Raw genomic sequence first — 26528 nt, 5'->3', positions numbered from 1 at the left:
CGGGGTCTTCTGCACACCCCCGTTCTCCGATGGAGGCAAGGAGTCTGGGGCCTGGAGGAGGTGCGGGCCACTGTGTCCGGGGTCTTGGCGGGGGGCTGCGGTGTGCAGTCAGCGGCCTGCCAGGTCTGGGGCTGATGCCTCCGCTCCCCCCAGGGGGCGGGGGGCAGGGATGGCAAGGGTAAGGTGGGGGGAGGGAGGGGGTTTATTAGGTATTTAGGGGGAGGGGGGGGCTCTGGCCGGGTAGCACGTGCGGGTCGTGTTGGCCCGCCCTCTTGGGGGGGCCCGGTCCGGGGGGCGTCTGGTCGGGGGCCGGGGCCGGGGGTCGGGCACAGGCAGTCGTATAGTCGATTAGGGGTGACTACCCCCCCCCCCCCTTTGGTCAGTGTTGGATGTGAGTGTTATGTGGGAACGCGTGTACAGCGTCTTTTTTTTTTTTTTTTTTTTTTGTGTGTGTGGCGAGTGGGGCACAAGGGAGGGTTGGGGTTTGGGTTTTTTTTTTTTTTTTTTTTTTTTCCCAGGTATGGGTGTGGTCCGCTCCCTCTCCCAAGAACATCTCAAGTCTCCGATAGGTGCGGAGCCCATCCCCCCACGTCCTGCCCTCCTCCACTTCGTTGGCGGGCGCCTTGGCCCCCTGGCGCATTAGTTGGCTTCGGGTTTGGGGCGGGTTCCCGGGCGTGCGCCGGCCCACTCCTGGCGGCCTCTTCGCGGGGCCTGGCCCCCCGGGGGGCGGCCGGGGCCCTCGTCGCGGGGGCGGGGCGCCCCTGGGGCCTCTGGCCCTCAGGGCCCATGGCCGGGACCACTTCAGCGGGGCTGGCTGCCGGCGGAGCCCACGGGCTCGTCTCCGCGGCTCTTGAGGGCGTCGGCATTGCGGTGGCTGGGGGATTTCCTCGGGGTCGTCTCTGCTCCTTCCTTGGGAGGGGGGTTGCAGATATCCTGTGTCGGCCCCTCCTGGGCGACCTGCTCTAGGGACCCCTTTGGGAGTCCGGGGTTACGGGTCCCCTGACGCCTGCCTCTGTGCTCGGGGAAGGTGGGTCTTTGGTTCTCCACAATCACTATCAAGCTATTTCTGGATAATCTTCACCTATACTAGTGCACTTTAACATCTCCCACAGGTGCTGGGTCCCAGGTATTAAGTGTTCACTTATATACAGTAATCTTATAATTTATTTATTTATTTATTTATTTATGTTGTGTCACTTTCTTTTTTCAAATATCACATTACACATGTCAGCTTACATAATAATATATATGATTTAGCAATGGCATCTAGGTGTTATTCGATTGTATCTGTTGCTTTATGTCTGTTGGTTGTGCTGTTCTTTTTGTGTCTCTTTCCAGGTGATGGAGCAGACAGAGGACGTTTTATCATTCTCTTCCTTTTATCTCATCTTTCTTTCACCTCTACTCTTTTTTTTTTCTCTTTTCTTTCACTTTTTGTTCTTCCTTTACTCTCCCATTGTCATGTCCATATAATTTGAAATTCTCCTTGCAGGAATCATAATAAAGCTATTTACAAGCATAAATCAAGTGGAGCACTATGGCGAAAGCTGTTTGCTCCACTTGTAAAAGCAAAATCTGTCGAGCTCCATCTGGCATTGAGATATCAATTCCTATTGCCATAGTGCTAGACAGGACACTGGGAAAAAAAAAAAAAAAAAAAAAAAAAAAAAAAAAAAAAAAAATAGAGCGGAATGCTCTAACCACTAGACCAGGGGTTCCCAAACTTTTCAAACTGAGACCCCTAAAATGTCAGTGCCAGAGGTTTACAACTCCATTTTGGCGAAAAGGGTTTTCTTTTTCTTTTTTTGGTGCAGAAATTATGAGAATGTAATTGTAAAATTACAAGAATAAAGAATATTTAATGAGAACTCTTACAAAAAAGTGCAGCCTGTTTGTGGAGAAATGTGGAGCATCTTGTAAAGCTATACTTTAAAATTGGTTTTCACAAAAAAGAAAATGGCAAGTCTTTTTAGCACATTAGCATCAAATCATTGTGACTCCCAAGAGGTGTCTCACAACCCCACAGGGGGTCCCGACCCCCACTTTGGAAACTCCTCCACTGGGCCACCACTCCCACTATCCACCCTAAAAAAGTCTACCATAAAGAAGACCACTTTACAGGGTAAAGAACCAGGGAGGTTACCCAACTGGATGTGGGTAATTATTTACATATACCTCTTCATAGCTTTCTTTATAGCTTCATTCTGAGCTTTTTTAAAACTCACATTGTAGTCAAAAAATAATTATTATTCAATATACAAGGATACATCTGAATAGAACAGTTTATCCGTGAGACTGTTTAAGTGTCCTATAGTTTCAGCAGCCTCAGTGATGTCCTTCATTTAATATTCCCAAACCTAGCAACCCACAGTTGTGCGCAAAAATGCACAGTTTAACCCAAAGAATAAAATAGTTACAAAATTTAAAAAATAATTTTTTTAAATCTGCACGACAGACACATGAACAGGAAAAGTGTCACACTTTTAGACTGACCTATTTAAAATGTATAATATGTTTTAAACGGTTTTATTTGTTCATGGAAACTCATTTGGACCATTAGGATGTTGTAAATGTATTTCAAAACTCGAAACTCATTGTTTCGAGTTTTCTGACGGTTGATGGAGATAAATGGACTTTTGAATATCAGTGTTTTTGTGCTGTCAGAAACAAATGGAAAGAGCCAAAAAATATTTTTTTTCAAATAAACATTTTATTTAATCCACTCATTAGAAAGACGTGAGGCTGCCTAGAGGTACTGCTTTCTCAGGGAGGCCACCACCACGGCCAGGAACTTCTGGAAAGCTGCGTGGACCTCAGGGGTGAAGGCTGCACCCATCTGACCAGCTAAGACAATGGTCAGGCAGTCTGCCAGGAGCTGCAACAGAACGCAAGACGGGTCAGAAAGCAGCAACAACATCAACAGCAGCGTTATAATCACTAAGAGAGAGCAGCTTTACGTTGAAGTTGTCGGGGTCCACTTGCAGTTTCTCAGAGTGCAGCACGCTCAGCTCTTTGTACGTGGTCTTGATGTCGTCCATGTTCTTCACAGCTTTCTCCAGACCGGCGAGGACAACCTTCCCGTGAGCTGCCACCTTGGGGTTTGATGTTATAGCAGCAGCGTTGTAGAGGTTCCCAAAGCTGCCAAAGTACCTCTGAGTCCAGGGGTAGACAATCAGACACCTGAGGAAACATAAACATGGAGGATTTAGTTGGCGGATATTTCCGTTTTTTTTTTGCAGAAACATAAAAATATAGCAAAGTCTCACCTGGAGAGAGCAGCAGGACCCACAACATCATAATCTATCTTGGAGAAGATGTCCTGGATGGTGGCACGCTCGAAGTCTGTCCATTTGACCATTTTGGCAGAGTTTCTTTTGTTTGCTCGTTCCCTTTGTCCGGTGTGGTTTCAGCAGGCCCAGGAGATGCAACTTATAAGCAGTCACTTTTGGCTCCTCCCACAGTTATCAGATGGGTGGAATTGGGCTGAGGTTAGATCCTATAGCTACTTGATACATTTTATTTTAGTAACTGATAAGACGACACCAGATGACCATTACGCAAATCATGCATGATGTTGGAAAAAAAGTCTCCAAGCATGTCAAGTATTACAATGACTGAAGCACCAGTCAGTTTTCTGGGCCTAAAAGGCCTGAAGACATGAAACCAATCATTGTTTCAGGGTAGAATGAGACTAACTCAATGTCCACAATCAGTTCCTTAAAGGAGATCAAACAGTCTTGCCACAAAAATTATTACCGTAATTTCATTCCATCAAAATATCTGCTTGAATTTGAATGCTTGTATTGCAGTTTTCTAAATGTGTTCACAGTCCTTCCTTTAATCAGAATTTGTAGCAATCGATAAATAGATAAATCAACAGATTAAAGGAGAGTTTTGCTTGTTTTAGAGATAAATTACAAATAAATAAGCTCCATCAAACCTTTCAATAAGTGCCTTGACAAAATCATAGTATAGACGGCTATAAATCTTCTGGGCTTTAATGAAAAGAAAACAGGTTATTTTATTCAGTAATATCAGTAATTCACAAACGCCTCTTCTAAAACTTGTCGATCTGGGACGTTACGTTAAGCAACAGGTTACACATCTGGGTGTCACCCTGGATTCAGGCTTTAAATTTAATAATCAGGTCGACAGTGCTGTGCAAAAAGGTTTCTGTCAGTCATGGCAAGGTCGCCAGACTAAAACCAATCGAGGAGAATCGGCCTATTCAGTCATGGCTCCAAAATTCTGATACAAGTTACCATTAAATATTGGTCAGGCTTCTTTTCTTGCTGTGTTTCAGCCTCTCTTTAAAACACACTTATGTTCAATGGTTTTGACACGCTGTGAGTTGGTTTGTTGTTGTATTTCTCTTATTTTACTACAGTCTTTGTTTTACGTTTTATTCTGCTCTTCATGATTTTTCGTTCTGTTTTATCATTACCATTTGCGTCTTGACTTGCTCTGTCTTAGTACTGTACAGCACTTTGGCTGAACACATTGCTTTTAAATAATAAAATAAATTAAAATGGATTTGGATTTATATTTGGATGAATACAAGCCAGGTTCAGGTTCCCTCATAATGACCCTCATGATGCTCGTGTTCCTTTGCTGGAAGAATAAATGATTAGCTGTAATTTTTAATGAGCCCATTCCACGTCAGCAGTCAGGTTCAGCCTAGGTTACACCTGTCCCTATTATCAAAAAGTCAGTTTGTTTTAGTAACCCAATTAACTAAAGTAAACTAATTATATAGATTAATTACTCACGGACTAATGTGTTAAAGCCCTTATTTCTGTTAATAACAATTATTTTTGCTTCATATGATGAAAACACAATATTTGAAATTAGAATATTGCATCAAACCAATAAAAAAATAAATGTTCAATACAGAAACATGGGCTTAATGAAAAGTATGTTTAATACTTGCTTGAATGTTGTTACTTTCAAAAGGTACATTCAGTCTGACAAATGAACCTCCTTGGAACCCATATTTTAATTTTTTGAATATGACTGTAGTAGTCAGAGTAATAAAGAGCTTCCCCATATCTATTCTGACAGTCAAAATATATAAAGTATCTACACGATATATAACAAGTTGAGGCCAAAATGTTGTTGAAGATTTCCACTGTTTTATTGCCTTCTTTTGAGACATCAAAATCATCCTTTTTATTTGTCATCTCAAATAAAGTGCAGTAGTCGTCTGTGGGTGTGACCTCTCCGGGACGTAAGTGCGCTTCTCTGACTACTGGTCCACCACTTCCCATATTACTAATTTATTTTAGAGAACAATACAAATAAATAGATGAATAAATAAGTAAATAAAATGCTGACATTCTGCCAGAGTTTTCCTTTCAAAAGTATCTGTAGATTTTTCATGATTAACTGTTAGGAATAAAAGTCCAAGACTACATTGTTGCTTCATTTTGGTAGATTTAACTTTTAGTTATCATCTGGACGATTGTTGCTCTTCATTTATGAACTCATGATTTCCAACTTGTGGAGTTTGGCCACACGTGGGTCCTCAGAGTGACCGTTGCTCTTCAGTTACTTCCTTATCTCATATCTCGGCTGGAACACCTCTGGCCGCAGATATCTCAGAGGTGACCTGGGAGGGTCCCTGTCCTGTTCCATCTATAAAGCCTCTTTTGCTTGTGCTAAACACCACATTCAAACCTAAACTACAGCATCAGGCAAGATGAGTCTCACAGCCAAGGACAAGGAAACTGTCAAGGCCTTTTGGGCCAAAATCTCCTCAAATGGTGCGGCCATCGGCGCAGATGCTCTGTCCAGGTAAAGATGGTTCTAATGTCATAGATAAGAGCTGTATTCGTTGCATGTGTTTAAAGTGCTTGGGTTCCTTGTTTTACACAGGATGCTGGTGGTGTACCCTCAGACCAAGACCTACTTCTCCCACTGGAAGGACCTGAGCCCCGGCTCTGCCCCGGTGAAGAAGCACGGAGCTACAGTGATGGGTGGAGTTGCAGATGCTGTGGCCAAAATCGACGATCTGACAGCAGGTCTCCTCAGCCTCAGTGAGCTGCATGCCTTCACTCTGAGAGTTGATCCCTCCAACTTCAAGGTAAAAAGCAACTTATTTACTGCGGTCGATTCAAATGAAACTAAAATCCTACACAAGACTGATGTCAGGGTTTTTATATTTCATTTTCCTCCACAGATCCTCTCCCACAACATCCTGGTGGTCTTGGCCATCATGTTCCCCACCGACTTCACCCCTGAGGTCCACGTGGCAATGGACAAGTTCCTGGCTGCTGTGGCCCGTGCTCTGTCTGAGAAATACAGATAGACTGCAAGCTGGAACAGGAGTTGACGGACAGCTTGGTGCTCTTGCTTTTTGTCTGTTTGAAACCTCAATAAAACATTCAATTTAGTTAAATTGTCACTGGTGTTTGTTGTGGGGACATTAAATATGTTTGTTTTGTACATTCAGTAATGTCAAGGTTTAAAGGAAACATTTTACTGAGATGTCAAAAATACTGTTCACTTTTTTGCAAGATATAACTGAAGTTTAACACATAGCCAACTTTATATACATCATTAGTCTACATTGTTTTTTTTTTTACAATATTTTATTGCACAAAAATGGTCCTGATTTTGAAAGCAACATATTCTATAAGGACCCTATTGCAGTGTTCCTTTTGTTTATATTCACTGATCTTCATCTGTGTTAACTTAAGACAGAAGCACAAAAGCTCAGCAGCTTTAAACACAAGAGGTTCACATGCAGAAACATTTAGTCCTCAATAACGTCTTAAAAAATAAAAATTCCTTCCTTCAGCTGTGCCTTTTTGTTTAGTATGGTGTTACAAAAGCAAAAATTCAAGAAAATGGGACAAAAAATAAATACTTTATAAATCCATCTGTGTTTGGGCTTTTTTAGTATGAGAGAAAGATGTCTCAGAGGATAAAGTTATAAACTGATAGGCCATCTCAGACTGATCAATTTCAGGTTCTATTTCTCATTTAGTAATAGCTGCTACACATCAAAACTACAGCCCGTTCCCACTGTCAGTACAAACTTTAACAACTGCTATATCCTGATGGATTAGGAAAGGAAAATCAAAGCAAAATATAATTCCTTGATTTATTTGCCGCTAAAGAAATGCCCAGAAGCGCACACGCGTCTACACACTGGACAAATGTGTGTGCATGAGAGCGCACAAATTCACATGTACGTGTGCACACTTGAGCATGTGAACTGGGAGGTTTAACTTCCTGTTAAATTGTTTGGTTTTCTTAAGTTCCTTCAGTTATTTTAAAAAGTCCAGGTAGCAATAAATGTCAATCTACTCAGGATCAAATCCTTTGTTCTATAAATCAGAATTATTTTAGTTAGTATGGATAATTGTTATATGTTAGCACTGAGATGTGTTTTTCTTGGAGTTAGTAGTAATTTTAAGAATTGGCCATTAACAGAGAAAACAGAATGAAACAACTAAAATTGTGTCGTTATTTTAAAATTATTGGGCAAAGTCCAGTCTGCTGCTGTACCTTCCTTACTATCATTAGCTGAATATGAAATTGTGACAAATTTTTTTAGAAAAAAAATAGCTGACAAATTAAATGATTAGACTGTGGCTTGTTTCATAGAGAAGAATAAGAGGGCTGTAATGCTGTTTGGTCTTAGCCTCTTCCTCCTTACTAACCTTATGGTAATTTTATGGGATGCACTGATCCTTCCACATTTATTGACAAATGCTTAATATTTATAAGAAGGTTTGCAAGAATTTATCCAAATTCCTCTTTTTCGAGAAGCATGGATCTCACACTATAAAATGCAAAATATTTCGCCTTGAATTTGATTATTTTTATTTGTGGGGAAATGAAATCACTTTTAGACATTACTGTTTTGTGCAAAAATAACCAGCAGCAGTATACATGGCCCCTCCGCCATTAAACCATGTTTCAAATAGGCAAGTCCTCCTTCTTTATAATATTTACCAACTTTGAGAGAAACAGGGAGGGGGATTTGTCCAGGGGTGATGCTGGACAGATCCAGCGTCTGTCCAGCGTCAGCTCCAGACCTTTTAACTTAATTAATGACAGGTTAATGAGGGAAGAGCCCACGCAGCCTTGTTACTCATTTTGCAGTTTTCTGAGTCAATTGTCCAATTACTTTTGGTACCTTGAAAAAGAGGCAGCTACGGATGTGAATGCTCTCAAATTACAGCTGAGAGTCTTGACTTTAAGCCCATATTGATTATATAATCGTATCCTGAATATGTTTTCATAAACAGCTAAAACGACAAAACTTGTGTCACTGTCCAAATATTTCTGGGCCCAACTGTATTTATACCTAATTTATGTATGCTGTGAATGCTGTGAACAAAGTCAAATTCCTTGATTACGCACACAATCATGGCCAATAAAGCTGATTCTGATACGTTTTAGACAATTTTCCTGCTGAATGACTCAGTTATGACCCATTTTAATGGCAGGAGACATCAGATTGTATTTAAAATCTCTTGGTATTTCAAAAGGTCCATGATTTCATACAGTCTACCCAGGTTTCTGAGATCTTTGTAATATAAACAAGATAGAACTAGATGAACATGTGTCTTCCTTCAGCTCCGTGTATAGAAGAAAAAAATAATATTTTCACCCCAGAGAAAATAAAGTCACCCATTACTAATAAAACGTTTATAGACATGCTAATGTTTTGCATGTCACATTCCACATTTGGATTTGAACAACATCTGCCTCGACTGACTGGGGGTTAAAGAAGACAGAGCAGAGACACAAAAAGCACAGAAGCACACCCTGATTCAGGGTAATAGAGGATAATCTGAATGGTGTCACAGCTAACAGAACACCAGACAAAGTGTACCTACGGGGAAGAGAAAAAAGACAGAGAGGACATGGGGTTAAAAGTTGAAATAACAGCAAATAATGCAAATTGGAGAGCAGTAGGAGAACTCAGCAGAGTTAGAAAAATAAGCAGCAGTTGTCCTCCAGCAGCCAAACCTTATAGCAGCATAACTACAGAGATAGCTCAGGGTAACCTAAGCCACTCTTAATATAAGCTTTGTCAAACAGGAAAGTTTTAAGCTTAGTCTTAAAAGAAGACAGCGTCTCTGCCTCATGGATTAAAACTGGGAGTTGGTTCCACAGGAGAGGAGCCTGAAATAAAATATGAATTTATCTTAAGGCTTCTTGCACATTTCTATCAGGGTCCCCAACACATTACTCAGTTTCTGTATAGTGGTGTGTAGGTCTGCTTGTGGGTCTGTCTTTCAATAATTTTACTCCAAAAGAGTTATTAGGGGATGTCTGATTACAAATATATGTGTGTAGTTTATGCAGGGTGAACTGCTGGCCTAGATATAAAGGATTGTCCTCAATGTTAGAGGCAGATGTTACGTAAAAACCCGCCAAATGTTGTAAAAAGCAGCACACATTTTACAGTGACAATGCGCCCAAAGCTTCTTTTTTTATTCCCTAGACGACGTGTTTCAAAAGGAGCCCTGTTGGGCAGAAGTACGCCTAATCTGGCAACATTGCTTTTGACAAAAGATCTTAATATTTATAGCTGTATTTCAGGTGTTGACGAAATTATGAAAACCAATTTTAGCGTAATGGGCAAGAAAATCCATGCAAGCAACCTGTTTTGAGGATAAACCTGCATATTATTTTGCTCAGGCAATAGTGGTAAGATTTTTTACATTTTTAAAACATTTCTTCTTCGTGATGTTTGCATATTTAGGCATGCTTGATCATGAACATGCACAAAAAATTTGTTAATTTCTAAGTTGATCTGATGTGGTGCTACACTGAGACTCAACCAGACTACCCTGACTTGGAAGAGACAGAAAAATAAAAACAACCATTTTAATAGTATAATTCACTTTATTCAAACACAATAAACCCAATGTGTCTTCTTTCCTGCCCTTCTGCTCCACTTTGCAGTTTATCTGTATTTCTCAGACAGAGCCAAAGCCACAGCGGACAGGAACTTGTCCATGGATACATGGACCTCAGGGGTGAAGTCGGTGGGGAACATGATGGCCAAGACCACCAGGATGTTGTGGGAGAGGATCTGTAAAGACCAGATGATTGGAAGTTTAGCTGAAATGTAATGTATGATAAGTTTAAAGAGCTCTGCTGAAATCAAACATCTTCAAGAAGTACCTTGAAGTTGGCCGGGTCAACTCTTAGAGTGAAGGCATGCAGCTCACTGAGGCTGAGGAGACCTGCAGTCAGATTGTCGATTTTGGCCACAGCATCAGCAACTCCACCCATCACTGTAGCTCCGTGCTTCTTCACCGGGGCAGAGCCGGGGCTCAGGTCCTTCCAGTGGGAGAAGTAGGTCTTGGTCTGTGGGTACACCACCAGCATCCTGGGGGAAAAAAAGGAGACTGCTCATTCTGATGTTGTCACATAAGCAGACAAAGCCTTAAAACCTAAATTTTTTAGGCGCTTTACCTGGAGAGAGCATCTGAGCCGATGGCCTCAGCATTGGAAGACACTTTGGCCCAGAAGGTCTTGACGGTGTCCTTGTCCTTAGCTGTGAGACTCATCTTTGTGCTGATATTTGTTTTGGTCTTTTTCGTTTGAATGCTCAGCGCAACTGAGGAACTTTATAGAGGACAGCGAACTCGGACACACCTAGGATCCACCTAGTAGGAGATATCTGCGTTTGACGTCTCGCAAGCTAGATAATGACAAAGATCTGTTTTGTCACACTCCCATTGACGTCAGAGTGTAGAGGAAGCGGTAACGGTTTGGATTCAGAAATAAGTTATCTAGCTTTCTTTTATAGACATGTCTTTATTCTGTTATCACTCGTATTTTTATTTGTAAGGTTTCCTTAAGTGTGTTGAAAGGCCCCCATTATATAAATCCATAGAATAAAATGTAATATTCTTCATCTTCTTGTTTCTTTGTGGTAAAATGTAACATTCAGTTTAATTTGAAAGTTCAAGTGAGCAGAACTCAGTTAACATAAACTTATTGTTTGTAATCATTTTAAACTGTTAGATAAAGCTTGTGCAGATCAATTTAACCCCGTTGGCGATTTTTTTGGACATGGATGTGGCCAGACAAAACTATGAGTGAAGTTGCTGTTACGATTAATGGGATGTATTCAATATTATAGAATACATGCTTCACCCAGGTAAAGAGTCCCAGTGTCCAGAGTAATAAGTCTTGTCAAATTTCAAATGCAGAATTACATGATTAACAGTATGGAAACATATGGCAACATGCAAATATGAAACAAAGCTTGTGATCTAGATGGGATGCTCCCTGCAAGCATATTAGCTCTAAAGGCTGATTCCTCAAAAACAGCTTACTGTCACTATTAAGTTAAGGCTACTAAAAAATACGTAATTCATAGAGTTATGCAAACTTAACATGTACAACTTGGACATACTAACATGTTTTAGGTTCACAAAAGTTGCTTTTTCTGAGGCAACAAGTTTGCATACCTTTTTTAAAGTAAAGTCAACTTAATGCATCTTACAGTGTTATTATTATTAAATAATAGATTAGATTAGATTAAATGCATTTATTTAAATGTTTGGTGGGTAAACCTACACAAAAAGTGGAAAATATAAGGATAAGGATGATTGAGATGTCCAAAATCCCTTTCTTACAAAATATGGTTTAGTTAAAATATTGCATGCTTTACTTGTTGTTGAGCAGGTAAATAAAAGTAGCAATTGTTTTGTAATTTTAATTTGTTTTTTAAAGTGGTATATGTTTTGCCAAGTTAATAGATTTGCCCTTTGGGCACTATTGATCTAGCTCTTCTCTTATTAGGTAATCATTCATGATCCACACAAAAAACTCCCACAAAAATTCCATTAAATCAGTATTTTAATTTAAACAATACAGTATATTAAACATCTAAGTTTCATTAGAAACAATTGCTGGTCTTGTTTGAATCTCTATCTTGGTGTGGAAGGAAACCTGCGTCCTCTTTGATTTGGGTACGCCTCCCCACCCCGTTTTATGATCCTGAAGACGTTAGACAAACCCAAACTATCCGTTACCTCTTCCCTCCACCTGCACTTTTTTTATCAGATTCAAACAGCATGGCAGCAGAAACAGTTCAGCCTTAATGCTGGAAACCTCCAGAGAAAGAACATTAGACAAAATGCAAGACTTTTCTTTAGCCAAGTTTAAGGAGACCAGGCTTTTTTTTATTCTTTTAGAGTAACCTAACAACAATAGGATTCACAGTGGAGCAAAATTGTTAAACCTTGCATGTAAAATATCTGAGTTGTGTTTATGAAAATGGCAAATAAACAGGATTTCCTCCCAAATAGATCTGCAACAGCTCTCTGTTAAACATAAGGTGGAGCAAGCTCAACTACTTACTTTGCCTGTCTAGCTATATCTGCTTATATTATGTTGTTAACATTTCGCAGTCTCAATTTCAAAGATAATAACTGAAGCTATTAGGAATCATTCAGTGCTAAAGTTTACCTAAAATCCAATCATTTTACTCTATTTGATTTTAAGAAAGTCGTTTTGACCAAAGAAGCTCAAGATGGTTCAGTTCTTTAAATGCTCTGCACTTTTTTATGAATAAAAACCTGATGTATAGTGTTTTGTGACACTCTTAGAGGCATGGTGTTACTTATTTGGGTATTTATTTTTCTGGATAGTGACCAACAACTTTCTTTTACACATTTGGACGCTACAAACAGAATTTGGTTGACGAATATCTAATCTTTATCATTTTAGAAGATCTGTAAATCAATATTCCACAGGCCTTGTGCTTAGCTCCACCCGTCCGATAACTGTGGGAGGAGCAGAACTGACTGCTTATAAGTTGCATCTCCTGGGCCTGCTGACCCACACCGGACAAAGGGAACGAGCAAACAAAAGAAACTCTGCCAAAATGGTCAAATGGACAGACTTCGAGCGTGCCACCATCCAGGACATCTTCTCCAAGATTGATTATGATGTTGTGGGTCCTGCAGCTCTCTCCAGGTAAAAAGAAAATCCCTTTCTTTACCTAAAATTGGAATCATTTGTGGTTTAAACTTTTGTTCAATTGTCGTTTTATGTTTCCCTTTAGGTGTCTGATTGTCTACCCATGGACTCAGAGGTACTTTGGCGGCTTTGGGAACCTCTACAATGCTGACGCTATAACATCAAACCCCAAGGTGGCAGCTCACGGGAAGGTTGTCCTCGCCGGTCTGGAGAAAGCTGTGAAGAACATGGACGACATCAAGACCACGTACAAAGAGCTGAGCGTGCTGCACTCTGAGAAACTGCAAGTGGACCCCGACAACTTCAACGTAAGGCTGCTCTCTCTTAGTGATTATAACGCTGCTGTTGATGTTGTTGCTGCTTTCTGACCCGTCTTGCGTTCTGTTTGCAGCTCCTGGCAGACTGCCTGACCATTGTCTTAGCTGGTCAGATGGGTGCAGCCTTCACCCCTGAGGTCCACGCAGCTTTCCAGAAGTTCCTGGCCGTGGTGGTGGCCTCCCTGAGAAAGCAGTACCACTAGGCAGCGTCATCAGAGGACACTCTTACGCTTTGTTCTTTTTTTTTCTTCTCATTTCTAGAAGGAGGTTGCTGCAAATGATTAGATGAATAAATGAGCACATTTGAAAAAATTGTTTGGCCGTCTCTGTGTTTCTACCTCATCAAGATGTTTAAAATTGTTATGTGGTATGAAAATGAAATCTAAGTCAGAAGTTGGGTCATGAAGTAAACTATCTTTATCAGTTATATAGCCTGTTGACATTAATTAGGTACCAAATTATTCAAACTAACCCTGTGCCTAAAAAGACCCTGGAAAGAGAAAGCCCATTTTACTGTCTTTATTCATTAATTCAGCGAGAACATCCCAAACAGGTTCATGTCAAGAGAGTATCTGTCTAATTTTGTCAACAATGAAAAATCATAATCAGTTGATTTCGAAGTTTGTTATAATGAGTTCAAGCTTTTTGTTAATCATCAAGAATAAAAATGCGCACAGGAAACCATTCCTGAATAGATCTGAAAATAAAAGCTGAGTGTCTTTTGAGGGACTTTACAAAACGTTGTGTTACAAATGCTGTATAGGGAAAATTGTTAGCTTGTGCAAGCTGTTCTGAACAAAATTGTATGAAAATTCTCAATAATGGATAAGAAAAGAAAAAAATTTGCAGGACATCTGAGTAATTGGATGTCCACACAGTGCCATTGCTCGCATTATGTCAGGCTTAATTAGAGGTTTAACAGAATGGTAGGAAACACGAATTTTGATACACTGTCACTGTACTTGAATACAAATTTCATTTCCTCCCATGTTAGTGAATTTTTAATCTGGCAAAGAGGCTGGAGGAGGCGATATAAATCTTAATTGTGTGTCAACACAGCATTAGTTGTCCTTTTTAAGGAGCTTAAATTTGGTCGAGGCTTCTCCTCTGCTTTCTCTGGAAGATCCTGTGCCTTGGCTGTCTTATTCTCGAAAACATGAAAATTCTAAACAACATCGTTAGTTGGTTTTCTTTGAAAATATGATAAAAGGAAGATGCAAGGAAACACAGTCAAGATAAAAAAGAAATAAAAAATATATATCTTTTCCTCTGTTATTTTAAAGGTTTTAAAACAATTTTTAAAACCTCAAATGAAAATAACACACAGCAGATTCCTCTAAGTCAGTGTTATGTGTGCAATTGTTGGGAAACTGAAGAAATATCACGTGACCATTGGGGTCATTTAGAACATGTCAACCAAAATCAAAGAGATTCAGGGAAAGCTTGAAAGAATTTGCTGTGGTTCAATGGTACAGGGTGACTTTTCAGCACTGAGGGGTTGGACAGTGGACAGGACTGTGCTCCATAAAGTCTTAGGCGTGAACGCGCCATGCGTTGACGGACCTCAGAGTAGTGGTAACAGAAAAAAAAAGGCTGTGACTAAAGCAAAGAAGTTGTGCAAGCAGAAAATCTGTCGTTAGTAAACTAGCAAACAAGAAGTTTAAATGATATGGAGTGTTTCCCTTTTGTACCAAGCAGGTGGCTGCGGAGGGATCTCCACCTTCAAAAAGATCTTAATTTGATGAATAATGCCACATTTCTTCCTAAAACAAAGTAGGCTCCTAGAATAAACCAAAAAAAAAAATTAGAGTGATTTTGGTGTAGCCCATCATTACAAATAGCTTTTAGGTTGGAAGCAGAAAGTTTGGGGAACATCTGCATTAGAAAAAACCCTTTAAGTGTATTATGTCTCTTTAAATTAATATAAGTGTGCAGGGGGGTCAACAGAATGTATGTTTATAGGTGGAAGTAGGCAATGCTTTACTTTAAATCAGCTCTAAATCTAAAAAACAACTCTCAACTAGAAAACAAATTAGATCCTGAGACACACAAGTTGACAAAAATCAAACAAATGACACATTTACTGCATTTGGTCTTTTATTTATATTCTGACTGTTAGAGGCTGTAGTCTCCAAGTGTACAGTTTATCTGTACTTCTCGGAGAGGGCACGGGCCAAAGCACCCAAAAACTTGTCCACAGCCACATGGACCTCTGGGGTGAAGTCATTGGGCAGCTTGATGGCGCAGACCACAAGGATGTTGTGTGCCAGAATCTGTGGAAAGATGATTGATTGAAACAATTAAAATTATTGTTTCCAAAGAAAGAAAGAAAGAAAGAAAACATTGTACAGATATTGTATTGACAGTAAAGTAAACTAAGAATAAAATATAAAAGCAAAACATGTAGGATATTACATTAAACAAAGGCTTACTATGTATGTGATTGATATTGAAATAAAAATAAATTAATACAAATGAAATAATCTGAAATGGTTATCTTCTATAGGTTCAATATTAAAGTAATGTAAAATTAAGAGTAAAAAATATTTACAACAACAGCAATAATAATAATAATAATAATAATAATAATAATAATAATAATAATAATAATAATAATAATAATAATAATAATAATAATACATTTTATTTGTAATGCAATTTAAATTTGACCTCAAAGTGCTATGGTGGTAAATAGATAAAAACAACAACATAAAAACATAAAAATTAAACAATAAACAACAGTTATTGCATTCATTTTGAAATAAATTAATACAACTGAAAATAAGCTATAGAAAATGCAAACAATATGAAGTCAATGTTTGGTAGATATTGCATTAATATTAAAATAACAAAACTACAACATTAAATATTCAATATTAAAATTCAAGTTTAACAATTATGGTATTGATACTGAAATAAAATAAATGTTAAATAGGTGTGACAATTATTATAGAGAATCATGTAAATCTGCAGATCATTTGGAGAAAACTGCAGCACAAGTAAAAATAAGCCAACTGATAACATGACCTGAAAATTCAATAGGGCACACTAAAGTGCAAATGGTTAGTGTAAGTGTACCAGATGATATTACAGATTTTAAAGGACCTTTTCCTCTGTCAGACCCATAACAACATCTTTGCTTATGGAACCCACAAATGTACCTATCAGAGGTGAGTCTTAAAAGACATATATTGTGATCACTTTTGATCCAATCTGGAATTCAACATGTCAGGATTTTAATTGTTTTATCCAAAGTTGCTGATGTAAATCCAGAAGCTCCCCAGTTGTATTCTGAGAAACGTTCACAAGTGTTTAACAACCGCTGTACCTTGAAGTTGGCCGGGTCCACCCTTAAAGTGAAGGCATGCAGCTCACTGAGGCTGAGGAGACCTGCGGTCAGATCATCGATTTTGGCCACAGCATCAGCAACTCCACCCATCACTGTAGCTCCGTGCTTCTTCACCGGGGCAGAGCCGGGGCTCAGGTCCTTCCAGTGGGAGAAGTAGGTCTTGGTCTGAGGGTACACCACCAGCATCCTGAAAGAACGTGAGTGTCATAATCAACCTGGTAAAATAAAGATGAGGTAAATTTGGTGCCCTCGGGGTCTCATTACCTGGACAGAGCATCCTGTCCAATGTCTTCAGCCTTGGGTGCCACTTTAGCCCAGAAGGCTTTGACTGTTTCCTTGTCCTTGGCAGTGAGACTCATCTTCTTGGCTGATTGTTTGGGTTGAATGCCGCAATCAGCAACAAGAGGAGGGGGTTTTTATAGAAAACAAACAGGGCATGGGCATGACAGAGACACCTCCAAGATATCTCTGCTTGGAAGCCTTCCAAGTGACATGTAACAGCTTAGATGAGATAAGCTGTAAACAAAATTGTCATAGTGGCTGTGAGCGGCTCACTGTAAGCACCACAAAAAAAAACAGGATCTTAGGTAAAAGCCTTGAACTTCTGGGGAAATATAAAACACGACTTGTTTTTGTTTCCCTATGATACATACTCCCTACATAAAGAGTTGAGACAAGTAAGTAGACAATTTTAGAACAATATTTAAATACACACTGCTTTTTTTAATTGTTTTGGAGCACACACATACAGCTAGAAAATCACAGATGCCGTAAGATACACCATCTGTTGTCAACAGTCCTGAATATATTTTGGTAACTTAAAAAAATATATGTTATAGAAAAAAAAAATACTACAACACTAAAGCAGAGAGCCTGGACATATTAATGTGATTTTGTTCATATTTGAGACACAATCAATCTATAGTCTCTTATCAAGGACCCTCACAGGGTACTGATTTAAAACTTAGATCTTTTTTTTTTTTTATTAATTCCTGGTTATCGGTAGATTGCAGTATATTTCCTGCTGCGCTAAAAGTTGTTGCCCACAAATGTGTTTCTTGGCTTATCTGAACCTTGAAGGGGCGGACCCAAAGCAGAGAGGCAGATAGGGGTTACCAAAGTATGCAGAGGCCTCCCTGAGTGTTGACCAAGCTGCAGTTAAACATTTCACTTACTGTCTTTTTCATTTAATTAGACTGTGTGTTTTTTTTTATGAATCTCAGACAGTCTAGTACATGCAGGCAAAATTTTAATGGGATTATTGGTGGGGACAGATTTTCTGTTTGCTCGATCATCCGGATGTTCACAAGATCTCATTTCTAAAACCATTCGAGTTGGCCACTATTTTGTACTGTTGTACTGTTTTAAACTGCTTATTATTATTATTATTATTATTGGTAGTAGTAGTTGTAGTAGTAGTAGTATTGGTAGTATTAGTAGTAGTAGTAGTAGTAGTAGTAGTAGTAGTAGTAGTAATAGTAGCAGCATTGTAGCAGTAGTGGTAGTGGTAGTGGTAGTAGTAGTAATATTGTTGTTGTTAATAATAATATATTGAAGAAGACAAATCATCATCATCATAATTCTGCATGGACAATAAAATAACTTATGAAGATCTAAATCTTTTAAATCCCTTTTAATAATTTTCACCTGTTTCAAATAGAATAACCGTTTCAGTACTCTTTTAGAAATCCCTGTCCTATATAAGTATCAAAGTAAAAAAAAAAAAAAAAAAACAGGTTTGAATATGCAAAAAACAATTTAAAAACCCCATGACAACAGCTATATTGCGCAAATTTTGAAGCAAGAATTTAAATTCAAATTTCGAAGCACATTTTTGAAACTGTACAACGATGTTGTAGCGCCCTCCGGTGGACAAACGAGTGTACATGAAAAAACGTTTAGAAATTTGACAACTACATTTTTGGTACCTCTTTTGAGGGTTTATGTGGACCAAGAGGTTTATATAGACTTATACCAACCATTATAAAAGAGAAAATAATCTAGTTTATTAATGATTTCAATAAAAAGAGCAACCACGAACAACTCTGCCATCAGAAACACATTTTTCTTTATAAAAATTGCATATGAGCGATAAGTTCCACATATGCTGCTGCCCGTATTTCATTTTCTTTAATTGCCATTTATATATTTTTCTATTATGTACTCTACCTTAAATAATGTGTCTATAGTTGTTATTCAAAGAATTGTTCCATTTCATTACATTTACTCCAGATTTGTTGCTGAGATAATATAGGCTGATTAAAAAAACAGGACAAAGCAAACAAGTTTTGAGCAAATAGGCTACTATTTCTACTTCTATATGAAACTGAAGAATTCCTACTTGTAATGTGTAAACCTACATTATTTATAACACTGGTCAGAATGTGGTAAAAAGAAATAAAAATTTGGCTAGCATGTTTTTCCCTTAAGTTGCTGTTAACATGCTGTTTAATTACTGCAAAACTGAACTTTAGAGGGTTTTCTGCACACCGCTGAATATATTTACATCTACACTGTGCACACCGCCTTAGGATACTGATGTTTCTGCAGGATATTACAATATTTTACATTTATTCCCAAGGTTTTTTGATCGTGTTTACTGTAACGTTTTCTTAATTTACTAATTTTAGTTAGTTGTCATAGTTGTTATCCCTTCATTTAGCCAATTGTTGTTCAGTAACCCTGCTGTATGCACCAAAATCTGAGGGACTGTTTTGTTCTATTCATGAACTCCCCTCCTCTGTTCAGAGAAGCCTGAAATCTCCACCTCACTGGACTGGAAGGACAACAATGATGCCATCCCTTGACTGTTGTGTTTTAATGTTTTAAATCATTTAGTCTTTGAGCATTTGAATAAAACACATTCATGACAATAAAACATTGGGGTTTTTTTCTGCCAACATCCAATTTTCTTGTTAAAAGTATCAAATCTAAATATTGTTGGTGGTTTGTGCTGGGACTTTTGCCTTCAGGACCTTACAAATTCATCTTGATTTACATACATTAGATACATACATTAAATATCAGCACAGATTTCATGGTGATCTGTTTATTGCCTTCAGGGGTCATACTAATGTAAATGACATGATGTTACCATTTGCACAGCTTCTGTTACACTTTACGTAATTATTCACACACTTGTACTGTTCAGACGTTGACAAGCACATAAATGTTTTTTTTTTAACAAGTTTTATTCATTGGTTGATTTTCCTCCATGCTTGATTGGGTCTTGCCGTTTTATTTGTACTGACTGTTCATGGCCTCCACCACAGCGGAGAGGAACTTCTGCCAGGTTGCCTGGACCTGCGGGCTCAGCTCAGCTTTGAGTTTGCAGGCAATGGAAATGGTGATGCATTCTGCCAACAGCTGCGGAAGAAATCCGAACATCATAAACCTGGTCTTGATCAACAAATGTTCTGACTATTTCTTCTAAGGAGCCCTTTGAGTGTCTATTCAATACTCTGCGAGTTGGCACTCGCCAATTACTCTACATTGATAAAAACGTCTTGTGTCACTAGAACAAGCACGCTTGTCTCCAAATTAACCAGCCAACTGATGCACTAGCTGAAAACAAATAGTCTGGATTTTTCTCATAGACCACCAGAGCAAATCCCAAGGTATTGAAGGAGTGAGCAGCTATCTAACAGGTGCAAATAAACTACGTCCTTTATATCAAATGCATCCTTAAACGGCTTTCCTGACATGACCATTTTGTGTCCAACATGAGGTTTGTCGCTTACTCGGAAGTTATCCGGGTCCACTTTGATTTTCTCGTAGTGCAGCCTGCTCAGAGAAGCACACGTAGGTTTGATGTTGTCCATGTTCTTCACGGCTGTGTCCAGACCCCTCAGCACGATCTTTCCGAGGGCAGCCAATTTGGAGTTGTTTAAAATCGCTGTGGTGGTGAAGATGTCTCCAAAAGTGCCAAAATACCTCTCAATCCAGGGGTAAACAATCAAAGCTCTGTCAAATGTGGAAAAATGCACAACTGGTTATGTATTTTCTAGACCATATTGGATACATGAGTGAATCCTCTAAATAAACACGTGATTTCTAAGAAAATCCTCAACATGGAGGCAATTTTCAAAACCAAAGACTCCTTTCAACAGCACTGGAAGGACAGCGCTTGGTGCTGAACTCTATGCAAATGAACCAACATGCAAACAAAGTCACTTGCCTCATAACTAATACAGTATTACTATTCAAACATTACGTGCTAGGCCTACTTTTTGACTATAATCTTACAAGCAAACTCTACCTTGCCCAAAGCTGTTCCCCAATCTCATCAATGTCAACTTTTTCCCAAACTTCTCTGACGATGCGACGCTCCTCTTCTGTCCATTTCACCATGACGCCATGCAATCAATAAACACCAACTCTTATACCGTTTGGTATAAGACTTGGTAACATTAGGAATGACTTGACCGTGAAATAAATTCTCGCCTTTCCGCCTCTGGCGGTAGTAGCAAGCTTTCAGCAGCTGCTCTGCGCAGATTACACCATAAACGTTAATTATCTATATAATCAGGCCTGCCCCTCCCAAATAAAATGATGCCGATGTAATGAAGAGAAGTTTATGTGGCTCATGTGTTTTTTTGCAAAAACGGTCATGTCTAACTTTCAAATAACGTTTTTTTTTTTATGACGTTAAGCAATCCAGTTTAATAAGATTAAAGAGAATAAAATATGTGCATATCGGAACATAAAAACAGCTCTTTAGTATTCCTTATTAGGCCTACCCCTTTTACTGTTCAAGCATGGCTTGCAGTCTTTGTAGTATTCAAGGATGAAAAACTAATTTTATATTGTTGTTGTTGTTTTTTTCAGCTGTGAGAGTAACCTTTGAGAACTTTACTCTTTCTGGTGTTTGGGTAACCTTATATAAAAAAAGAAACATTCGGATGAGCCTTTATTTTATTTCACTTTTGTTTTTATTCTACTAGCAATAAAAGAGCAAGCAAAGAAAATATGTATGCATACCTTTTTTTATATTATACTGTAAGATTGGAAACAGACACTAGTATGATTTGGCACGCCAACATAAAAAAAATTGTTTCCATTTGATATATTTAAAAATTAGGTAAATAATCACACGGACGCACACATATCATTTGAGTTTTTATTCATGTATTTTTGGCAGCATTTGATTGCTCAGAAATCGATGTCATGATGACTTGTGTAACTGCTGCACCTCTTCAGTGGTCTGCCACTTTAGACGCTTAGTGGTACTGTTTGCCCAGAGCGGAGACCACCACAGCCAGGAACTTCTGCCAAGCCTCCTGGAAACCAGGGGTGAAGACGCTGGGGCCAAACTTGGCAGCCACACCCACTGAGATGCATTCAGCAAGAACCTGTAAAAGTGATTCAATAAGATTAAGACTGAATTAAAATGTACACAAACTAAAAAAGCATATGGATCTTGATGTGAGAGATGACACACCCTGAAGTTGTCGGGATCCACATGGAGCTTCTCAGAGTGCATAACACTCAGTTTGGCATAGGCAGCCTTGATGTTGTCCATGTTCTTCACAGCGATTTCAAGACCACCCATGACAGTTTTCCCATGCTGCGCCACTTTGGGATTTGCGGCGATGGCTGCGGGGGTGGAGAGGTCGCCAAATGTGGAAAAGTACCTCTGGGTCCATGGAAACACAACCAGAAGCCTGAAGACACCAAAATTACAATAAAAATAACCACCAAGTACTTATAAAAACATGACAGATCACCATTTCATGGAAATAAATCTGTTAGGTTACCTGGCTAGGGCCTGGGGACCAATTTCACCCACATCGATGTTTGACCACAGGGTGGCGATGGCGTTGCGTTCGGCGTCTGTCCACTCGACCATGGTAACGGTGTGAAAGCCTCCTCTGACTTTTCGCAAAAACGAGTGTGATGATCAAAGGTGTAAGACTGTCTGGATATGATTATCAGGCCAGCATTTATTTACAGCGCATGATCCATCCCCCGTACAAGACGGGTTCTGATTGGACGGGGTCACTTGCCAAAAAATGACGTCTTTGATATTTGGCATCAATTAATGCCCATAAATGTTGAGTCATCGGCTTCAGCATCTCTTAGCCCAAATGTTGATTTAAGTTTGTAGATTTTCTTCGGTTTAAAAAAAATCATTGGTTTTCTTTTTAACAGATTTCAGACAGATGTTTCATGATCTGTTTGGAGATAAGGTTTGATTTACTTAAAATGGGTCTGATCTTTACTATTTGCTGGTACATTTGCAAAAACAGTCTGCTTGCAAAAGCTTGTGCATGTTGATAGACAGGAAGGAACACAGTACAACGAGTTTAAGGTGTTGTCTATAAGTTAGTATTTTGGGTTGCTCATTTCGCTTATTGATTACAACCTGCACAGAGACCAGGCAGGTTTTTACGCATCCTGACGCACCAACCACCCGCATTTAAGGCATCCCCTACACATCAAATGGAATAGCGTTTTGTCTGTTACGAACGTTTCTATATTTCAGGGAATAAGGCTGTTAGATAATAGAAAAAAACAGATAAAGGTTGTCCAGGGCTGCGCCTTGGTGTCATTCCTATAACCAGCCCACACCTACGTAGGAATTACGCTGAATTTGAGGAGTGGTAGCTTTTATCGGGTCAAACTGACAGAGAAATTTTGGCAGCTGCGTTATCAAAGTTTGGACATGGATTTTATGCTTGAGGCGTGGCGCATTCAGGTTTGATATAAAGACGCAATGTCAAAGTCACCAAAGCAGCGTTTTTGATCAGCCTCGCCAACTACCTAAAGGCAGCAATGAGTCTCTCTGAAACAGACAAGTCCAGGGTGAGGGCTTTCTGGGCCAAAGCCGAAGGGAAAGCCAACGAGCTGGGTGGCGAAGCATTGGCCAGGTAGGCGTAAAGTCATGCACACCGTTCCAAAAATATGTTGTCACTGTTTGTTTTTATTCCTTTAATTTGCTTCGTATAGGATGCTCGTTTCCACCCCACAAACGAAGACCTATTTCGCGCACTGGGGAGATCTGAGCCCTCAATCCGCCAAAGTGAGGAAGCATGGTGCCACTATCATGGCAGCCTTGGGAAAAGCCGTCAAAGGCATCGACGATCTGACTGGTACCTTGGGCGCTCTCAGTGAGCTTCATGCCTTCAAGCTCCGGGTGGATCCTGCCAACTTTAAGGTTCGTTTTAAACCTCAAACAAAATTTTTTTTCTTGATACGTTTATATGGAAATAGTACAATAAAGTAAAATGTATGCCAAATGTTCACTTTAAGTTGTGCGTTTAAGTATTTCTTTAATATATACTAAATCATTTTCCCCAACCTACAGATCCTGGGTCACAACATCGTCTTGGTCTTCGCCATGTACTTCCCTGCAGACTTCACTCCTGAGGTGCACGTTTCCGTGGAAAAGTTCCTGCAGTGCGTGGCCTGGGCTCTCTCCGAGAAGTACCGCTAAAGTCACACCAAGCAGGGGCACTTATTGGAAACCCAAAGCTTGCAAACCCACATTCTCAGCACCACTTAGATATGTGGAGGCATGTTCAATAAAAAAATATAACAGATTGTTCAAGTGTTTTTCTTTGTTCTGTTACTTACATATTTTTCTTGTCAATGTAAAATAGGTTGGGGCCCACAATATACTGCAAAGTTCTAGGTACTTGCACAAACTTTGTTGGAAAATGACTTTATACAAGGTTAACACAAAAAATAAGCATGATTATGAAAAAAATAAACTCTAAGATTTTGGCAAGTAAAATAAAAAACCCTCTTCCACAACAATTATAGCAGACATTTAGATTTTTTTAATGCTTAATGTTTAATTTTGCTATTATAAAAAAAAAAACAAAAAAAAAAAAACAGACCAGCAGGATCAGTAGCTTGAAAGACTGGGATTTTTTTCAGCTTGCAACAATATTTTCTGTGGTAATTTCTCATTTGCTTCTTTGTTTAAACATTTCAACAAATCTTTATAATTTGAATATTTCTCACAGTATAAGATTGTGTGTTTACACCGGACAAAAAAGAGAACTCATCTATATTTTCTGCATCAATTCCTTTCTTTTTTACGTGTCCTGTCTGGCAGTGTAGCATTAAAAATTGTTGTCTTAATGCCAAAGAGAGGCACCGAGGCAGACACCGGGGAAACCAGAACCCCAGACATGCGAAAGGACCCCAGGAGCAAAGGTGCCCAAGAGGGTCCCACACAGGGATAACTGCCCCCCCCCCATCTCAGGGAAGAGCAGAGAGGAGCCCCAGAAAACCCCCCAAATGCAACAGTGCTGACACATAGGACAGTGAAAGCCATGCATACTGATTTTTTTCCCAAAGTGCTATCATCCAAGTTACCCAGCAAGCAAACAGAGGGGGAAGGTGCTAAACTAAATTTTACATCTCAGGCATGTTGACAAGCCCTTACTTGTCTGGCTACAGAACCTCTGAACAGGTGTACATAACCACAGTGCATGAATATAATTCAATCTGAAAAACTCACACAGAAAGAAAAGGCAATTAGAAGAATTTTATTGATACAATATTTTAAGAGTCTGCGCTCAGACCTCGGCAGGAAAATTTCACGCTGAATTATACTTCGATATGCATAAGCAGGCGTATGAGAATAGGGATGTTTCCCCCCAGGCCTGAAACTGGTGGTGGAGTGGAGATAAATAAAGTTTGTTCAGTCCATATGATGATCTGTTTGAGCTAGATGTCCAACTTGATAAACACAGGTTGCCTGAACTGTCCATGATGAGCAAGCATGAAGCGACTGTGGAGAGGAAAAACTCCCCTTTGGGAAGAAACCTCTGGCAGAACCAGGCTCAACATGCCGGTCTTCTGCTAGACCGTTTTAAGGAGTGACTGGGATATCCGTAAGAGTCCGAGTGGAATTACACTGTGGTGGAGCTTGCTACGATGGTGGAGAAGGGGATGGAGGTGGGTTGAATCCAGTCATCACAGTCCAAACCAGACACGCCACAGCCACCGCTTGCTCGCTGAGCAGAAGGCCGAGACGAGGATGTGGAGTTCTTTTAAGATGAACCCAGGATGCTGATTGGCTTCGAGGAGGATCAGTTCAAAACTGATTGGGTTGCGACGAAGGCAGATGAGTTTCTGATTGGATGGGAGGTAGGCAATAGGGTTTCTTCAGATTGAAATCCCGCCTTAAGTTCCACTTCAATAAACTGAAATGCCAGCATTACAATGTTTTGCTTTTCACTTGTCAGGAGCTTAAAAATGTTCATGTGCTTTTGAAGGTTTACTATGGAGTAAATTGTTATACATCATGATGTGTTTTTTACTTTGAAATACTTTGAGGTCTGAAATTATTGTGTCATTGTCTTAACTGTGTTCAGTGAATTTGGTTCGGAGCAGGGTACACCGGTCATTTTCATTGGACTATATGTGCTAAACACTTGTGCAAATGTGGTTTATATGTTCTTTGCTGCTTATAAATTAACGAACACTTCTCAAATAAAAATTTCAGTTGATTTCTGTTGTTTTCATGAACAAACAATTTGATAATTATGGCTTACAGATTATTAAAAGCCACAATTCAGTGTCTCAGTTAAAGTATAAATGCTATGCAATGGTTATGGTTGGAATTGACTTTTTAATGATATTCCAGCTACATGAGATCAATTGATTGAATTAAATTATTGTCTAACTCAATGCTTTACAGTTACAGTTTTTCCCGGCATAAACACAATATGTGCTAATGGGTAGCAGGGATGGAAGCAGAGAAAAGTACATTAAACACCCTGATTTTGAGAGATGTGACTGAGAATATATATATATATATATATATATATATATATATATATATATATATATATATATATATATATATATATATATATATATATAGTTTAGAATAATATAAACAATACTATATATTGTTATTGCTATGATTATGTAATCTCTTT

At 39.1% G+C, this 26528-nt stretch overlaps 8 protein-coding genes across 8 annotated transcripts; 3 read left to right on the top strand and 5 right to left on the bottom strand.

Moving 5' to 3' along the window:
• Positions 1 to 2691: 2691 nt before the first annotated feature.
• On the bottom strand, positions 2692 to 3398 carry LOC105937298 (hemoglobin subunit beta). Its single transcript, XM_036147871.1, has 3 exons — positions 3267 to 3398; positions 2958 to 3180; positions 2692 to 2875 (listed from the first exon to the last, which is right to left on the bottom strand). Exons 1-3 carry the CDS (start codon positions 3356 to 3358, stop codon positions 2747 to 2749), a joined length of 444 nt encoding a protein of 147 aa, XP_036003764.1. The 5' UTR covers positions 3359 to 3398; the 3' UTR covers positions 2692 to 2746.
• A 2280-nt stretch (positions 3399 to 5678) lies between these two features.
• Positions 5679 to 6397, top strand: LOC105937315 (hemoglobin subunit alpha-1). Its single transcript, XM_012878556.3, has 3 exons — positions 5679 to 5793; positions 5875 to 6082; positions 6179 to 6397. The coding sequence occupies exons 1-3, from the start codon at positions 5699 to 5701 to the stop codon at positions 6305 to 6307; spliced, it is 432 nt and encodes a 143-aa protein (XP_012734010.2). The 5' UTR covers positions 5679 to 5698; the 3' UTR covers positions 6308 to 6397.
• A 3450-nt stretch (positions 6398 to 9847) lies between these two features.
• LOC105937316 (hemoglobin embryonic subunit alpha-like) lies at positions 9848 to 10595 on the bottom strand. The gene is made up of 3 exons (XM_012878557.3): positions 10444 to 10595; positions 10150 to 10357; positions 9848 to 10057 (listed from the first exon to the last, which is right to left on the bottom strand). Exons 1-3 carry the CDS (start codon positions 10536 to 10538, stop codon positions 9929 to 9931), a joined length of 432 nt encoding a protein of 143 aa, XP_012734011.1. The 5' UTR covers positions 10539 to 10595; the 3' UTR covers positions 9848 to 9928.
• Positions 10596 to 12809: 2214 nt separating this feature from the next.
• On the top strand, positions 12810 to 13595 carry LOC105937309 (hemoglobin subunit beta). The gene is made up of 3 exons (XM_012878549.3): positions 12810 to 12960; positions 13049 to 13271; positions 13355 to 13595. The coding sequence occupies exons 1-3, from the start codon at positions 12869 to 12871 to the stop codon at positions 13481 to 13483; spliced, it is 444 nt and encodes a 147-aa protein (XP_012734003.2). The 5' UTR covers positions 12810 to 12868; the 3' UTR covers positions 13484 to 13595.
• A 1764-nt stretch (positions 13596 to 15359) lies between these two features.
• On the bottom strand, positions 15360 to 17043 carry LOC105937313 (hemoglobin subunit alpha-1). The gene is made up of 3 exons (XM_012878554.3): positions 16894 to 17043; positions 16609 to 16816; positions 15360 to 15553 (listed from the first exon to the last, which is right to left on the bottom strand). Exons 1-3 carry the CDS (start codon positions 16986 to 16988, stop codon positions 15425 to 15427), a joined length of 432 nt encoding a protein of 143 aa, XP_012734008.3. The 5' UTR covers positions 16989 to 17043; the 3' UTR covers positions 15360 to 15424.
• A 2480-nt stretch (positions 17044 to 19523) lies between these two features.
• On the bottom strand, positions 19524 to 21096 carry LOC105937306 (hemoglobin subunit beta-1). Its single transcript, XM_012878547.3, has 3 exons — positions 20888 to 21096; positions 20370 to 20592; positions 19524 to 19995 (listed from the first exon to the last, which is right to left on the bottom strand). The coding sequence occupies exons 1-3, from the start codon at positions 20977 to 20979 to the stop codon at positions 19867 to 19869; spliced, it is 444 nt and encodes a 147-aa protein (XP_012734001.1). The 5' UTR covers positions 20980 to 21096; the 3' UTR covers positions 19524 to 19866.
• A 638-nt stretch (positions 21097 to 21734) lies between these two features.
• On the bottom strand, positions 21735 to 22549 carry LOC105937305 (hemoglobin subunit beta). Its single transcript, XM_012878546.2, has 3 exons — positions 22386 to 22549; positions 22070 to 22292; positions 21735 to 21980 (listed from the first exon to the last, which is right to left on the bottom strand). Exons 1-3 carry the CDS (start codon positions 22475 to 22477, stop codon positions 21849 to 21851), a joined length of 447 nt encoding a protein of 148 aa, XP_012734000.1. The 5' UTR covers positions 22478 to 22549; the 3' UTR covers positions 21735 to 21848.
• An 806-nt stretch (positions 22550 to 23355) lies between these two features.
• Positions 23356 to 24173, top strand: LOC105937312 (hemoglobin subunit alpha). The gene is made up of 3 exons (XM_012878553.3): positions 23356 to 23498; positions 23578 to 23785; positions 23936 to 24173. The coding sequence occupies exons 1-3, from the start codon at positions 23404 to 23406 to the stop codon at positions 24062 to 24064; spliced, it is 432 nt and encodes a 143-aa protein (XP_012734007.2). The 5' UTR covers positions 23356 to 23403; the 3' UTR covers positions 24065 to 24173.
• The last annotated feature ends 2355 nt before the right edge of the window (positions 24174 to 26528 follow it).

This window comes from Fundulus heteroclitus, chromosome 16 (assembly GCF_011125445.2).
Source record: "Fundulus heteroclitus isolate FHET01 chromosome 16, MU-UCD_Fhet_4.1, whole genome shotgun sequence".
In the NCBI taxonomy this organism is placed as follows: domain Eukaryota; kingdom Metazoa; phylum Chordata; class Actinopteri; order Cyprinodontiformes; family Fundulidae; genus Fundulus; species Fundulus heteroclitus.
Note: the sequence above shows the minus strand (reverse complement) of the source record. Positions and strands in the feature narration are given on the sequence as shown.